Source organism: Gobio gobio (genome assembly GCF_949357685.1).
Source record: "Gobio gobio genome assembly, chromosome: 16".
Taxonomy (NCBI): domain Eukaryota; kingdom Metazoa; phylum Chordata; class Actinopteri; order Cypriniformes; family Gobionidae; genus Gobio; species Gobio gobio.
In genome coordinates, this window is record NC_137109.1 from 10,608,206 (window position 1) to 10,626,319 (window position 18,114).

Genomic DNA, 18,114 nt, shown 5'->3' on the forward strand with positions numbered 1-18,114 from the left:
TGCGTCACTGCTCAGTGTTGCACAATAGGCGGATTGTGGTATCACTAATGTATTACGGTGGTTTCTGTGCTGTATAAAGTTGCTCCCTTCAGTTGGGTTTCCTAGGGAAGCATCATGTAGGTCATATTCCTCATATCCTGCATGACTGCAGCAACTCAACTCAGCAAAAGAGGCCAACGCAGAGGAGACTGCAGCGAAAGAAGCAAGCGAGGGAAAGAGTGATGTGAGATCGGGACAGGGGCTGATAGAACAATAGATGGTCCTGAGGGGTAATACCAGTGAGACTGTGATAGACAGTGTTTTAGTCTTGCCAGACCACACAGTGGAAAATTGTATTGCTCAGTGGTTGCTCTTTCATTGCTATTTTCAGCCAGATTTTCTTAAGTTGTTCTCAGATGCATGGCGCCCCTAACGGGACATTGAGATGAGAGGGAAAAATATTGCTTTTGCATTCTCTTGCAGTAAGTTCCCCAGAGAAACTTTGCATTCACTCACAAGGAAAAGTTTCTCGGGGGAACGCAACACATTTGTGAGAGAACACAAAAGCATTGACTTGTTATTTTTCGACCCGTCACATATTTTGTTTTCACCACCATGTCCCTTTAGGGGCTCCATACAGATGTTTCAGCTAAAATGTGTTTGGAGAAATAAAATATACACAAATGACTCAATATTTGAGTATACAGCTAAAAAATGTATGTAGAAAATCATTAAATTTTGGAAGTCAATGCTAAACTCAAGAGGAGAAAATGAAACATCTGAGAAGCAGAAAACATAAGCAAATCTCTCCATTTGATCTCATTTTAATTTGAGAAACAACTGAGAAAGGAAAGAGAGCTCATTTGTGATTTTTCATTTCTTGAAGAGCGTGTCTGCTAGTTCTCATTTCTTACCGGGAGCGCTGGAGACGGTGGGCCAGTTCTGAACCAGAACTCCTTGAGCACCCTGCATCACGGATGACTCCTCCATATGGACCGAACTACACACAAATAGAGGGGAAATATTGTCAGATTAAGACTATTTATTCACTCTTAGGGTGTGTTCACACTTGTAGTTTGGTTAGCTTGGTTTACAGTATTTGGTCAAGATCCACCCCCCCTCAAAAAAAATATTTAGTCCTGGTCTGCTTAGCATTGACATTGGCATTTTTACCACCGAACCTAAAGATATGGAACCTAAAGGCATATGGGATACGTTCACAACCTAACTGGTCGGATTTTCTTTCATACATTTCACAACAGAACTTACTGAACATCCAAAACGATGCTGTGTGCTGGTCTAAATGTGCTCGCTGTGTGTATTGTAGCCACATATGATGGTATTTTGACCAGCTAAGAACTCATTAAGAGTTTATAAAATTAGTAAAGGAGTCAAAACAGTGGCAGGAATCCCTCAGTTGATGGGCAACATCGCGACTATGACAAGAAAATCAGGTATGCTTGAGAATTCTGTGACTGAATTTTGTGACATCATATCCCGTTTATGGTTCGTTTACATTTGGTCCGTGTTGCGTTCATATTTCATTCAAAATGCACCAGAGTTGGTTTGGAAGCGGACTGAGACCCATCTTTGCTTGTTGGGTGTGCACCAGGGTTCAGATGGCAGCGTTCACACTTTTTGAAAAGCACCGCACTAACAGAGCAATCGCACTAGGGTTAATTTTAATCGAACCAAACATGCCATGTGTGAACACATCCTTATAAATCAGTTAACAAATATTGATTTGTATTGGTTGGTTAACAAAAATGTACATCATATACACGCAATTTAATGTGCTCAAAAACACCCTGCTCAAGAAAACAACAGTAAAAAAATAGATTGCCGGTCAGAAGAAGAAACATCATTTTCATAATTGAAGAGTCTCTTACATGTATTCTTTACATTCATGTATATTTTTCTAGTCAACATTGTACTCAAGTTGTCTTAGATCCCACTCGGTGAGAAAAGATTTGGCCTTAAAATACTTTTTTACTCTCCATGGCTTTTGGCGTTTAACTAGGTCTGATCATTGTGCGTGATATGCATGATGGATGATATGACTGTTTGTTGTGGTTTATATTGGTATTTTACGCTTGTAATAACTTTTTATGTACAGCACTTTAGTCCATTATTATGGTGTTGAAAGTGCTTTATAAATAAATTTGAGTTGAGGAGGGTTTGTGTTTGACCTGGGCAGAATGGTATATGTAGGTCTTCAGTGAGAATTGGAATCTAGATGCTTGGATTAGAGATTAAGGATTAGACCGTGATCTTCTCTGCACAGTCACATCACCTCAGAGATTAAAGCTTACAGTCATGAGCACTCAAAATTTCACACCAAAGAATTTGTCTCTCTCTCACAGACACAAACACAGTTAACAGCGTAATTTTTACAGTTGATCATCCCGTTTCAATTGGAAATATGCCATGTTATGAAAATAAATGTGCTGCAAACTGCATTTTACATTGAGTCCGCATACACCCACATTTGTGTGTCTGCGTCAGGAAAAAGCCTTATAAATCGCCAGTGGCAGAAAATCCAACCAAGCAGGAGGTTTCTTTTGCACTTAAAAAGGGTGTTATCACTTTCCATGTTCTCTTTGTAGATATGCATGCAGCTGGATGTGTGTTAAGAAAGGATCAGCTCACTGTGTTCAGAGTGGCTGAAAACATGAAGCATTTTAGGGTCGATCATTCACAACATCAACTGCCATAGAAGAATGAGGGAAAATGCATTTTAGATGCTGTTGTTAAATGCTTGTCTTTTTCTTGCACCTTATACATCATATCATGATAATCACGGCATATTGCCATCAAATAATTTTGTGTACAAAATATATAATAATTGACTGTCCCAAGCAATCGATTAAAGCTGTGCTATATGACTATTAAATCAGACTCCGTTTCTCACTTAATAAAACGATTTTAGCTCAAATCAATATTTCATGTCCATTTATTTATTCATTTATTTTGGAAAGTATCTATGTAATAAGTGGGCTAAAATACAGGTCATTATCGCAATATAAACACAATTTAGGAGAACCATTTTTCTAAAGTGACTTGAGGAACTTCGCAAACAATTTATTATACAAGGGTCAAGAATATTTGCAGTATTATTATGTTGAGAGTAAGCTAGGGTATTGCAGAAACTATGGGAAATTAATGTTTTTTGATGTGAAATGTTTAGTCTTTATTTGATTTAAGCATTTATTTGATCAAAAATACAGTACAAACAGTAATACTGTGAAATAGTATTTAAAATAACTATTTTCTATTTGAATATATTTTACAAAATGTATACATTTATAATATAAAATGACATTTATCCCGGTGACATTACTCCAGTCATTGTCACATGATCCTTCAGAAAATTCTTACTGATCTCAATCTTTTGAACGCTAAAAGATAAATAACATTGCTAATCTTCTATATTTTGTTTTTATTATTTTAGCATACCAGTCTTATTTAACTCTTCAAGGGGTAGATAGGTATGGTTCATGCATTTTCAAATGTGAATTCTAAAATATTAGTATTAATACGTTGTGACATTTCAAACTATTTCAATTAACAAGTAAACTGTAAAAACCCCATCCAAAATAACCAAAAAACAGAATGCATGCAGATCAGACAGTGATGGGTGGAAACCCACCATTTTATTTGCCCCCCTCTCTCTCTCTCTTTCTCTGATGAATGTTTTCAGTCCAAGGTCATGCGGGTACTGCTGCTATTACATGCTGTGTGTGTGTGTGTGTGTGTGTGTGTGTGTGTGTGTGTGTGTGTGTGTGTGTGTGTGTGTGTGTGTGTGTGTGTGTGTGTGTGTGTGTGTGTGTGTGGAAGCCATTTTAAAGAGCTGTGAAGCAGCAGTCAGTAAGGCTAATACATTATTAATGAGAAACACTGGACTAAATACATGATCCTCAGCTAATGTTCAAACATCCCCCCTCTCTCTTTCTTCCTGTCTGCCTCGCATTACCTCTGCCCATTTCTGCCTGCATATCAATGTCATTGCTTCCTCCACTGATCATTTCTTTACTTTAACATCCAAAAAGCTATTTTTGTCTAAAATCTTTTTGTCTGTGGAGTGAAAAAGTAATGCCTTTTATGAAGAAAATATAAGTAATATTTTCTGCCCTTGCAATTCTCACTCGGGTTGTCAGGCTATTGTTAAGGTATTCTCAATGGCTTTAACACATTGTAAACTTTAACACATTTAGTAAAGTAACTGCATTTCTTACCATTCGAGGTATGTGACAAAGGGCTCTATTTTAACAATCTAAGCACATGGTCTGAAGCGCATGGCGCAGGTGCACTTAGGGCGTGTCCGGATCCACTTTTGCTAGTTTAACGACGGGAAAAATGGTGGCCGCACCAGGTACATGATCCAAAGGGGTTGTACCTAGTCTCTTAAAGGTAGGGTAGGTAAGAATGATCTAAAACACTTTTGTCCAAATTTGTTTAAACTTTCTTTATATGTCAATACATAATTAAAATGTAAGTACTCTGAAAAAGAGAGTATAAAAATCGAGTGACTCTAGACTTTTTAATCTGCAATAAACACAGCTCATTATTTTCGTCCGGGACAAAACAAGTGATTGGCTTGGGCGACTGTCACTCTCTCTCGCTACCATGGCTACCACCCCTTTTGCTACAGGATCTGCCCACATGCGCGCACCCCAGTGTTGCCAAGTCGGGCTACTTCAACACTGTTGCCGTGGGCTGTTTTTCATGTCCGCGGGTTGAAGCGACCCCAATTATGTGATATTTTGCCCCGGGATTTGCGAATTTTAGACACATATTTTACCCCCCAAATGTGATTTTTACCGGAGAACCGGCTAGTTTTGAGTAGCAATTGGGCGGATTTTGTTGTGAAAACCTGGCAACCCTGGCGCACCCGTTTGATTTGAGGGGTTCAAGAGGCTGTATTTCTGCTGGACAGGTAATCTTTCATTTTGATTATACATTTTTTTGGTTTATGTTTTCATGAAGCATGTCTCACTAGCACACGTAGCTGCCTAATATAGCTAACATAACATTACTTAGCATAAATTTACAATGTTATACACTTAGCGAACCATTAGTAGAGATGATAAATACTCAATATGCCTAGCTCAAGTTGATCGCTGTCGTGTTGAATTTCGCAAAATGTAACTTTAGATAATAAAATGCATGTGTACAAGCTAGTACACCGCATCCAGGAACTTTTTTTTAACTAAGTTAGCTTTAGCTACTACCCTCTGTCTAAACTCTGTTACCATGTTCACCGGGAACTTTACCTGCACGTTTATTTCGGCCCTTGGTTTGTTTCTGTCCTCTCTACCTATGTTTACTGATGCTTTTATCTTGTATCTGAGTGTGTCGTAGACACGGTGTTGTGTGTGTATTTTAAACCTTACCAGTATTGTTATTCTAGCTTGATAGTGAGTACTAAAAGACATCTTATTTGTTTATATTCATAATGATAAAGTTAGATTTATTTATTACATGTGATTCTGACATGATGTCACTACATACACTTCTTCTCCGCTCGCCTCAGGTAAATAATGCGTCTTTCAGCTGAGCTGATCGCGGTCGGCGTGGCGCGTTCATGTGTTTTGGGGGCGTGGCTTTGTAAAGAGCCCAGAAGGGAGAAGGTGGAGTGAATGGAAATAATGAGCTGTCTTTAAAACAGTCGTGAGAGGTCTACAGACACTCAATTTTTATACTTTCTTTTTCAGAGTACTTACATTTTAATTATGTACTGATTTATAAAGAAAGTTTAAACAAATTTGGGAAAAAAGTTTTTTAACCAAATCTTACATACCCTACCTTTAATGAGTCATGGGTGTGTTTTGAGCGTAAGGTGCAATACACCAATCAGAGTCTCATCTCCCATTCCCTTTAAAAGCCAGTTGTGCTCGCACCATGGCGGATTTTCTATTTACATGGTGGAATTTGCAAGCGGAAAGACTGAATGCTTCTCCAGAGAGGAATCCTTTTATTTTTAATATTTTATATAATATTTGTGTGCTGCTGCGCGTCCCTGTGTGTGTAATAAGCAGAGTGTATGTGCGTTGTGCACCCGCCTATAGGCGCATATTAATAACGTGCCCTTTAAATAACACAAAAAATACTGCGCTATTGACTTTAGCGCAGGTTTTTGTTGGTCAACGGTGCAGTCGTTTTCAGTTGCCTCAAAATAGCAATGCGCCAACAATACATGAACACACAGCGTTTTCAGGCCAGCACGCTCAACAGATGGGAGCGCGTGCATTTGCCATTTAAACAACGTGGCCCTGGACATGAAAATGATAACTGCATCGGTCTGAATCTAGCAAAAAACACTTGCGTTCCGCCTGACGTCGCATTGCGTCGGGTGTATGATAGGGCCCTAAACTGTTGCACATTGAAAATACTTAAGTTTTAAGGTTCAAATCTCTATAAATATGAGCAAGAGTTAACATTAATAAAACAAAAAGCTGTGACCTACTGCCAATGAAACCCTTATAAATCTGCCTTAAACTCAACAAGCAAAAGAAAGCAAGAACATCATTACAGTGAAATTAATTTTGCAATGGTTTCTCCAAGTACATAAATTGTGAGACAGGAATCTGATTTAATGCATGAGAATGATGTGCGTGGCTACATTAGCTCTCATTAAACCCTGCTGTAATTAGGAGGGAATCAGTGTATCACTAATGGAGAACGGAGGTCATTCAGACACACACACACACACACACACACACACACATCTCTGGCATATGTGAATGTGCTGTCCAGTCTGTTGTCTGCAATGTCCTTCGTTGCCATCGTTTTGCCGACATGGCTGAAGGCTTTACTTCAATCGCCGCGTGTGACCTACTTCTGCTTCCACAGAAACTGTCGCTGTACAGCTGTACTGGTCATTCAGCGGCTGCTGTAGTGTATCTTTATTAGACCTTTGGTTGATTCAGAACAAGTGGTGGATAACTGTATCCACTGGACCTACCAACATGGTCCAGTGATCTATGGGTAATGTAATGCCAGTGCACAGTTTTTTTAGCCAACTACTTCCATACGTAATGTCTGAAAATTATCTTCCATCTTATAGGCCCTGTTTACACCTGGTATTAAGATACGTTTTGGTCGATCAGATCACAAGTAGACCCGTTTACACCTGGTGTTTTAATCCGTCTCTTTTGTCCACTTTCAACCACTTCTGTCCGGATTTCTTCAAGGGGAGGGTCTATGGATGGATAAATATATGGGATTTTTCTCAGATCTTTCAATCTAATGGACAGAGAGCAGCAGCTTTGTTTCAGCTCTGACAGCTGCAAGACCAGCCGAACGCTGTGAGTGTGTTACAAATCAGGAATGGTGAGAGAACATTGTGCTTGGTTAATTTTTTGTCTTCACACCAAACCTGGGTCTTAAAGTATTCGCATTCGGTCAGCAGGCGTCTTTTGTGGCTGTTCGAACACATTCGACCACATGAGCGTTTACACTACGAAAGCAATCCGATCGAATGTGTTTTCGACTACCTCTGCAAGTGGTTGAAAGTGGACAAGCTCAAAGCATTTTAGACCCCGTTTACACCTGTATTTAGCATCGTCCACTTGTGATCCGATCGACCAAAACGCATCTTAATACCAGGTTGAAACAGGGCCTAGGTGATATTATATTTTTACCTTCCTTTCACTAGCGATTTAAAGGAGCCATTATCATACATTTTATGTAATGTTTTATCTGTGGTCCTCTTATTTTTATTTATATATTTTTTTTATCTATCTGCCTATCTGTCTGTCTGCCTGACCATCTGACCATCCATCTGTTTATTTATTTTAATTGTATGCCCCCTTTAAAGTAATGGGGAATATTCAGTAAATGCAACAAAAAAGAAAAATTAGAACAACAAAACCAATCAAGTCTTACCTTTGCATTCCTGCTCTTAGGGACGCTGAATATCTCCAGTCTGTATTGGGGACTTTAGGCTGAGAAAGACAAAGACACAAACAAAGAGAGAAAGAGATGACGTTAAGCGCTGAGACGGATCAAAAAACCAATATCATCTCATTAATTAATCATGCTGGAGTGTAGTCATATGGTCATGATGGCTGCAAGACTGTGGCTTTGGAAGAAAGGGTTAGATTTAGGTCAGGATTTTATCAATGTCTTACACACACACACACACACACACACACACACACACACACACACACACACACACACACACACACACACACACACACACACACACACACACACACACACACACACACACACACACACACACACACACACACACACATTCATTAATGATAAATTGAGATGCTCATCACCCAAAAGATCTGAACCAGCCAGACCATCCATTCACACAGACACAGGGACAAATCAAGGTCATAAAACCGTGGAGGAGCAGAAACAGAGGGGTGAGATCGATTGTACTGAGGCTCCTCAGGGAGAGAGAGAAACTGAGGCATATCTGCAGTCAAAATGCACAAGGTGAAAGAATGTTTTACTTATTAATTGCCATTAAAAAATGATGTCCCAATGAAAAAATCACCAGTGATGACCAGTGCTTCTCAAACCTGTCCTGAGGACCCACCACCATTGCAGATTTTGGATGTCTCCCTTGTCAGACACCCCCCATTCAGTCTGTACTAATGAGCCAATGTGACACTGGTCACACAGTGTATAGACACAGTGTATAGACATTTATAAATCGGTTTGGAAAAAAGCATCTAGTGAATGCATGCATATTACATGATATTATTTACGCAAAATAATTTTTTTCCTCTTTCTTCTTTTTTATTTGGGGGTGAATCTTTATGTTCACCCAAGTGTGGTATAAAACCTAATCTATGGTATTTGTGCTCCCCACCCATCCTTTTGTCACCCGTTTTCTCTCTCACACACATCTCCTGGTGGACATTCATCAATGTGAAATCCAATTCGCAGTGTAATCAGCAGGGCCTGCTTTTCCTCCACACAACACGCAAACACACACATCCATCATAGAAGCCTGCAAAACAACTATACACATATGCTCCCAGTCATGCAAAAAAACATATACTAACACTAATGTTCAACCTAGCATGAAACTTTCACGGCCATAACAACCACATTTCAATGGCAAAACCTCTAATATCAAGAGAATAACAGACTCAAAGGACTAAAAATGTTTGTAACCATTTGACCCACCAACTGTGTTTACAACGTTCCCATAATGCATAATGTATAATGACTGCATTATACATTAGCAAATAAGGATATGAAGTAGGAAGATTTTAGATGAAGATTTCAAGGGTTATATCATTTCCAGAAATTACAGACACTCAAGTCTAGTGAATATGAAAACAGAGCGGGTTGCTGAGCAAAGAAACTGGGGATCTGTTTTTTATTCATCTCACAGGTCTTTGATTTATCACTTACTGTGTGTGTGCGCGTGTGAGGAGAGGCAGATAATGAGTTCAGTCTGATCTCGTCTCACCAGCAGTTCCTTACTCTCTTTTCTCATTTTCTCTCTCTCTCAGTTCCCTTCTGAGTGGACACACCTTGCCTAGATACAGCATTCGCACCTCTGCACCAACCAATCACAATCCCTCCTTCTTTTTCTTTCCATACCAAATCACCCAATCAGCCACCAGAAACCGCTCCACTGCCACTTAACCACACACTGGGAGAACAAACATGACTGACATTTAATGAGAATATCTGAAATGAGCGAGTAATTACTTCACAAATAAGAGGCGCTCACACATTTTCACATCCAGTAATCCCTGAAACACTCACCATTTGATCAACAAAACAACATAAATGCACTCAGTTTGTAATGATGATCTTTGGTGAACTAACAGAGCAGATACAGAAAGCTTCTACTGTAATAAATGGTCATACTAAGGCTTGACAAACTAACAAAACTGCTGCAAAAATTTGCTGATGAGAAAAATCAGCTATTCTGTTAAGAAATGACATTTTATAAAATGAAAATAAAAAATAAAGAATTAAATACATAATAAAAAATAAAAAATATATATAAAATAAAATAAAAATAAATAAAATAAATAAATAAAAAATGTAATAAAATAAATTAAAAAATGTAATAAAATAAATTAAAATTAAATTAAATTAAATAATGAAATAAAATTATGAAAAAATTAAATAATAAAATTAAATTAAATGGACTATTAAGAGTTTATTTATTTAAATGAAATAAAATAATGAAATAAATAAATAAAATAAAATAAAATAGTATAAATAAAAAAATTATAATAAAATAAAATTAAAATTAAATTAAATTAAACAAAATAAATGGATCATTAAGAGTTTTTGCACTGTGAAATTTTCATGACAATTAATCACTTTATCCTTCCCTTTGGAGGATTATTCTCATTATACACAAAAAAAGGTTCTATAAGGCAACAAAAATTGTTCTTGGCTCGTAATCATAGGGGAACCTTTTTAAGTGCTATATAGCACTAATTTTGGTGCTTCAGTGGTGCTTCAGCGGATCTTCAGAGGTTCTTCACCGGTTCTTTGACTAAGGTGCTAAATAGCACCACTACCATATACAGAACATGTTATGATATCTATGATTATGACGAAGAACCATTTTTGGTGCCATATAGAACCTTTTTTTTAGAGTGTAGATTTACTCAAGGTCCAAGTTTCCTATCCATCCATCCATCCATCCATCCATCCATCCATCCATCCATCCATCCATCCATCCATCCATCCATCCATCCATCCATCCATCCATCCATCCATCCATCCATCTATCTATCTATCTATCTATCTATCTATCTATCTATCTATCTATCTATCTATCTATCTATCTATCTATCTATCTATCTATCTATCTATCTATCTATCTATCTATCTATCTATCCATCCATCAAGCTGTCAACAGAGTGCCAATCAGCTAACCTGTGTTTAGCTTAAAGGCCTATCTACTGGTTTTGGTGGATGATGTTCAAAGTGAAGTTAACTAAATTGAAGCTAGGCTGGATAGTCTCTCTTGAGAGATTTAAGTGTGGGTACAGAGAAACTGGAGTGTTGTTTGAGCTTCACACCTCTAAATATAAACACACCCAGCTGTCCTGAAACAGCGCACTGCAGAACAGGCTGGAGAGAGAGAGAGAGAGAGAGAGAGAGAGAGAGAGAGAGAGGGTGAGTGTACAAGCATGAGAGAGGAAAGGAGAAAAAGCTTCTCTTTAAATTCATAACTGATGAAATGCAATATGATGACAGCTGTAAACAAGTGGAAAGAGTCTGATACCGTAAATCATCGTAACCGCACACACAAACGCATGCATTCTGCAGTGCACACTAGAGACTGCTGCTGTGAATTAATGAGGCACAAAAAGAAAAAAAAAGTGAAAATGCTCCAATACAACAGCAGGAAAGCATCCATTACCGAGCCCTGATATATACTAAGCAAGAAACCTGAGCTTCACAGTGTTGAAAACAGACCTGTAGCTGTACTGCAAACAGTAAGCAATACAACTGTAGTACACTATAAATAATGATTTTTCAAAGTTGTAAAGAAAAAATTACTGGAGTTCGTTTTACAAGAAAATAAAATTTTTAGTATTTCTTCCAAATTGCACATTTAATTCAAAGTGCTACTTGCTGTCCCTTTGTTATGAATTGTGAAATACTAGTGATTTCTGAGCGAAACTAGTTTCAAAACTATTTTTTGTCTGTGTATTTGGAAACAACAACAACAACATAAATGCCAAAACTACTCCTAAATCATCATCATATCTGAGAGTGAAAGCAAGAGAGAACAGAATTGCTCCTGTCTTCATGCATAGATGGATGAGTCACTTGATGAATGCTATAAGAGTGTGGGCACTGCACACACCTGTATTGCCGTAGCGTCGGGCATGCTCAGTCTGCGCACAAACTGCCCACTCTGTCCTGTGAAGAAACGGTCTGCCCCTGAACCCCAAGTCCCACTCATCGGTCGGCCCGTATTGTAGAACATAAAAGTGTCACTTCCTGAGGTGGCAGTCAGGCAGGTCTTATAGCAGTATGTTTTAGTTAGAGAGCCGTTTCCTCGGACCTCAATGTAGTGTGGCTCCACTTTCAGATCTCTCCGCACAACCGCGGACTGTTGCTGGAACGTGACCCCACCAGCAGCGCCCCCACCTCCACCTGTGGCTCCACCTGCTCCACCACCGGCAGCTCCACCACCACCACCACCTCCTCCACCACCACCATCTTTGGTTGCTTTCTTCATTGTTGTCTTCTTTTTCTTCTTGCCCCCACAGCAAGGAGAGCAGGAGCAAGCGTCTGGTTGGCTGCAGTAGGCATGGCAGCGAACAATTGCTAGGACGAAGATAGTGAGCAAGAAAACAAAGGTGGTGGCACTGAGGGCAATAAGAAGATACAGGGTCACTTCGGAAAACATCATTGTGCCATGTGGTCTGATTATGCGTTTTGGGTCTGGGGCCACTTTGGGTGGGAGCTCCATTACGCCAACAGTGATTGTTGTAGAGGCAGAGCGAGGAGGCAAACCATGGTCGCGTACATGCACTGTCAGGCTAAAGACAGTGGAATTGTCTTCGAATACTCTCCGAGTTGTGCGGATCTCACCTGTGTGCTCGTGCACCTTAAACAAGTCCAGTTCAGGAGGGTGATGGAGGCTGTATAGCAACCAGGCGTTTTCTCCAGCATCTAAGTCCCAAGCTAGCACACGCGAAACAAGGAAGCCAGCCTCTGAGTTACGCAAAATAGTCTCTGAGGAGTGTGAGCCATTCGCCGCTGGGCGAACAAACTGCGGGCTGTGGTCGTTGGTGTCCATGATGTAAATATAAACAGTCGCCACCCTGCTTAAAGGTGGCACACCGTTGTCTTGAGCTTTAACCTGGAAATGAAACTCGCGCAACTTCTCAAAGTCAAACGACCGTAGTGCGTACACCTCACCTGTGGCAGGTTTGACAGAAACATATGATGCCACGGAAATACCGTGGTTGTTGTCATTGAGGACGGTGTATGTGATGCGAGCGTTCTCACCGGCATCAGGGTCCGTTGCCTTGATGACGCACAGAGGTGCACTGACCGCATTGTTTTCCGAGACATAAACAGTGTATGAAGTCTGTTTAAAACGTGGGGGATTGTCGTTCACATCTGCCACTTCTACTCGAACTGTCATTGACGATGAAAGAGGCGGCGTTCCACCATCCATGGCTGTAACTGTAACATTATATGATGATATAGTCTCACGGTCCAGGAAGGCTGAGGTAACAATGGTGTAATGATTTCGGAATGATTTGATTTTAAAGGGAAGGTCAGGGGGAATGATATCCAAGCTGACCTGTTTGTTTTGTCCAGAGTCTCTGTCATTTATGCTTATTAAACCCACCACAGTGTCTGCCCGAGCGTCCTCTCGGACTGGGCTGGAGAGAGAGGAGAGCACAATATCAGGAGGGTTATCATTCACGTCCAGCACCTCCACCACCACTTTACAGTGCACTGCTACGGCCCCTTGGCCCCGGTCTGCTGCCTGGATATACATCTCATAGCTGTTGGTTTCTTCATAGTCCACATTGCTCAGTACTCGAATTTCCCCACTGTCTGTGTCTACAGAAAACATCTGCCTCACTCGATCTGGCGTGTACGAGCTAAAAGAGTAATACACCTCCCCATTAGAGCCTTCATCTCTATCTGTGGCGTTTAATTTAATTACCAGCGCGCCAACGGGAGAGTTTTCCCGCAGTTTCACTTTATACACGGAGCTGTCGAAGACTGGCACGTTGTCATTGGCATCCAAAACGCGCACGTTGATTTTGGCTGTGCCTGAGCGCGGAGGCGATCCGCCGTCAGTAGCAGTGATTAGAAACTGGTGAGACTGCAAAAGCTCGCGGTCGAAAGGCTTTTTCAGCACGAGCTCTATGTGCTTTCCATCTGCAGGTGGTTTGGTTGAATCGAGCGCCAGGTGTTCGTTTGAGGTGAGGCGATAATGGCGCACGGAATTTGAGGCGTCGTCAGAATCTTGCGCGCCCTCAATGGAAAACCGCGCGCCTGGCTGTGCGCCCTCGGAGATCTCCAACTGGTACTCGTCTCGAGGGAAAAGCGGCGAGTTGTCATTTGCATCCACAATCTCAACATCCACGCTGTGCTGTTCAAATGGGCTTTCTAACACCACATCGAGACTAAGCGTGCAGGTCCCGCTGAATTCACAGAGCGTTTCGCGGTCAATCCGGTCGCTTATAACAAGCTTACCGGTTTTGTGGTTGATGTTGAAGTACCGCCGCGCACTGTCGGAGCTGATTCTGATCCGACGTGCCGAGAGCTTTCGCAGCTCCAGCCCGAGATCCCGAACAAGATCCCCAACGACAGTGCCGCTCTCCAGCTCCTCCTGAATGCTGTAACGAATTTGTGCATCTGTAAGGACACTTAGTAGAACAATGAAGAAACATAAACAAAGAGGCACGTTCTCTTTTATGCAGCTACATCGCCCTGCAACAGCCATCGCAAGCTGGCAACATCCACAGATGGATTAAAAACGCTTTCCGTCTTTAGAGTTCGCCGCGCAAGAGCTCCAAACCACGGCATCCAAAAAACGGGCACACTACGTGCAGGATGACCAAAGTCTCCGCTGCGCTTGCCTTTTCAAACAGACATTTTCCTGCTTCATCCATGTTCTTTCTTTTGTTTGCACCCCAGCTCTTTTTTATTCTCTCCTCTCCGCGAAGCTGACTCTTGTTTCCCCTCACAAGGGTGCTGCCTATCGCTCCCTCCCTCTTTCTCTCTCTCTCTTTCTCCTGTCCCCCTCCCTCACCCGGTGCTGTACAGGCGGGGGATGGGAGCAACGCGCTCTAACCAGTGCAGCTCACTGCATTTCAGCACCTCCGAACAAAAACACAGATAAACCTATTAACAACCAGACGCGCCGCGAAGACTTAAAAATCATACCTATATTAAGGAAATGGTCGCTTTCTTCAGCCTTTACAGCATTCGTCTTGTTTTCAAAACATTCTCATTAATATCGATTGAAAACACGGCTGCATTCAATCACAGAGACAGTGCCACCGCCCTTTTTTCATTGTCTCCTCTTCTCAGCGCACAACTGTGAGGTGACTAAATTGAATTCTATACTGAAAATTCTCTCTCATTAAATGGCATTTCACCTTCATAAGAGAAATTCATTTTATATTATCACAATGATATGTTTGACTTTTAATGAACATATAAAATAATGATTGACAGCATCCTGACTTGTTATTTCCCCTCTTTCGCCTTTCATCTCAGAAAGCCCTCTCACTCAGCCTCTATGCATTCGATATTGCTGACAGCTCTTGTAGCTAGCCGTCAGCGCTGACTGGCTGGACACTCACTCGCTCTTCCTACTGTCCCCAAAACTGACAGATTAAATTGTCACCGATTACAAATGAAGCATCTCTGACTGCTGTGCCTCTCCCACACACTTCCTTCTAATCTCTCGCCCCTGTATTTATCATGGTGCTCATCCACTTTCTTTTTAAATGCACAAAACAGGTGCAGGGACAAACGTTCCGATCCAAGCCAGCCTACCAACACAATGCCCTTTCCTCCTCTATACCTGTCTGACCGTAGTCAGTTAATAATCAAGAGCAAACCAACAAAGGGTTATAACAAATGAGAAATACAACAAAGCAATTCAAAGAGGCAATGCTGCAAGTTAAAAGATTGCAGGCTAGAATAGAGACAAAAAGAAAGAAATATTTATTTCACAGAGGTTGGGAAGATCATTCCACCAGCGAGGAACAGTGAAGAGGACAGTTTGAGAAATAGATGTAGTGCCTCTCATTCATTTGCAGGATTCTTACATGGACGTATAGGTGCACTCTAAAAAAAATGATGCTATATAGCACTAAAAGTGGTTCTTGGCTCGTAATCATAGGGTAACCACTTTTGGTGCTATACACTCTCAGAAAAAAAAAGGTACAGTAGAGGTACAATTTTGTTCCTGTACCTTTAAAGGTACACAATTGGTCCTTAGGGTACAATTATACCATTGTTTTCCTCTACTTGGAGCAGGGGTAGGCAAGTTCGGTCCTAGAGAGTTGCTGTCCTGCAGAGTTTGACTCCAACCCTGAAAGACGTCTATAGAAGCTCTTATTGAGAATTAACAGAGGTTTAGATGTTGATGTGTTATTGAAAATATTTGGTCAACCATTATGGTGATCAGTGTTTCGTTTAGACAGTGGGAGTCTTGGCTTTTATGTGAGTTTGGGGTTTGTGTTAATGGTAACACAAACCAGATGTTAAGATATCTGTTAAGATATGGTGTATAGCATATAGCCATATAGCATCATTTTTTTTAGAGTGTAAAAGTGAGTTGAGATACTAGGTGCATTGTACATTTCTATTTGTTAACTTGAAAAAAAAAATCTTGAAAACGTATTGCCTCAGAAAAATCTAGCAAAGTTTCTAAGTTTTACTGACTTATTTCTGAGTAACAGACTAATCCCAGAGAGCATTGCGGCATGAATATGGTTGTTATCATTACAATTTTAGTAGACCACAATTCAACCTGAAATGTAGATTAGTTTGTGTTTTAGAGAGAAGTTAGGTCATCTTTTAAAAACAACATTTATTACTTCTTTTCCTTTGAAACCATAAATATCTGTGATTTCTTGTTGCATCCCTGCACAAGTACACTCTAAAAAAAAATGGTGCTATATGGCACTAAAAGTGGTTCTTGGCTCGTAATCATAGGGGAACCTTTTTAAGTGCTGTATAGCTCCAATCTTGGTGCTTGAGTGGTTCTTCAGTGGTTCTTCACCGTTTTTTGGCTGAGGTGCTATATAGCACCGCTACTATATACAGAACATGTAAAGATATATGGTGCTATATAGCACCAAAGGTGGTTCCCCTATGATTACGACCACTTTTAGTGCCACATAGCACCATTTTTTTACAGTGTAGGAAGGGAATTATAGTAATATAAAATGTTTCAAGTGCCCAACCAAATGGGAACACTAATCACCATAATGGTTACAAAACAATTTTAGGAAATCAACATCAATATGAAGTCAACTTATGCTGATTTTCAGTTGTATTGACAATTCAACATTCAAGATGACTTTGGAAAATGAGTAAATGCAACTAAGAAGAAGGATAACTGCAGAAGTGGAGGAAATGAGTGAAAAGTCTATTAAGAATTGTTGTGAACCAGTTGTTGTCTATTAAGTAAAGTTAACTAAAAGGGTTAGTTAGAACAACTGTTACTGTAGGTTTTACGGTGTGTGTGCAGTTCTGTACACAAGCAATAAATAATCGTTCTCTTAAATAAATCGCTGAATAATCATTAATAATATTTATGCATTATGCAAGACATACAAATAGCCAAAACAAATTAAATATGGATACAACTGAAATACATCCCTTACACGTCTTGTGGGTCCACTTCTTGCCTGTTTGATGGCGAGTTAATAACAGTACCTCACAGGAACCAAACCAACTCTTTAATTAATTAAGGCCAGGGCGGGAAATCACATCAGACCGCCAACAGCCCTGACACTATATCTATTAATGTCCACTGGGGCTATTAGATATCCATTGGAAGCTATAAACTCTGGGCAGTGTATCTGGCTTTCTCTCGAGTCAGACATTAGCACACATCTCACACATCGGAGCCGCCAGCTCATGCTGTCTCTGGGCAGAAGTGACCAGACTATGGATTTCCATAGTGTTTTGCAGTATATGATCGACATTGCTTGATGACTTGCAACGAAGGTGACCATGTCGATCCAATTAAGATGTATAGTCGACCTAAACACCTGCCTTTGTAGTCAAGACTTTAAGGTGTGTGACTACATTGAAAAAGACCTCCCCGGTCAAATATTTACTGTAATAAAATGTGTGACACCTAGCGGTGTTATTTGACAGCAAATGAGGCTGTGATGTCTGGCAGGCTTTGCTGTACAAACAGCAGTGCTGTTTATGCTGATGTTTAGACAAAATGACCTAGAAGGACCCAGTGCTTTGAATCATCAGGCCACAGGGTCCGTAGACGCTCCCCCGCCTTTCGCCCTCTCTGCCTCTAAAGAATCTGAGCACCCACGACAAAAAAGAACACAGCGACTAGCTCTGAACAGCACTAGAGAGAGAGAGAGCGAGAGCAAAAGAGAAAGAGAACCCGCTGTGAGGCAGTAGAAAATGAGAAAAAGAGAAACTGAAGGTTTCACA

General features: G+C 40.5%; 1 protein-coding gene across 6 annotated transcripts in view; it reads right to left on the reverse strand.

Moving 5' to 3' along the window:
* The window catches only part of LOC307140227 (protocadherin alpha-C2-like), a gene marked incomplete at its 5' end in the record, with an annotated part of 201,324 nt that overhangs the window by 15,159 nt on the left and 168,051 nt on the right, over nt 1-18,114 (reverse strand). For 5 of the 6 annotated variants that reach the window (XM_079839566.1, XM_079839565.1, XM_079839562.1 and 2 more), the window contains 2 exons: nt 894-979; nt 7,867-7,925. In XM_079839566.1, coding sequence (XP_079695692.1) covers nt 894-979; nt 7,867-7,925 — 145 coding nt within the window. Of the gene's footprint in view, nt 1-893; nt 980-7,866; nt 7,926-11,800; nt 14,683-18,114 lie in introns of those variants that run through there. The other variant, XM_079839561.1, reaches the window with a different exon arrangement.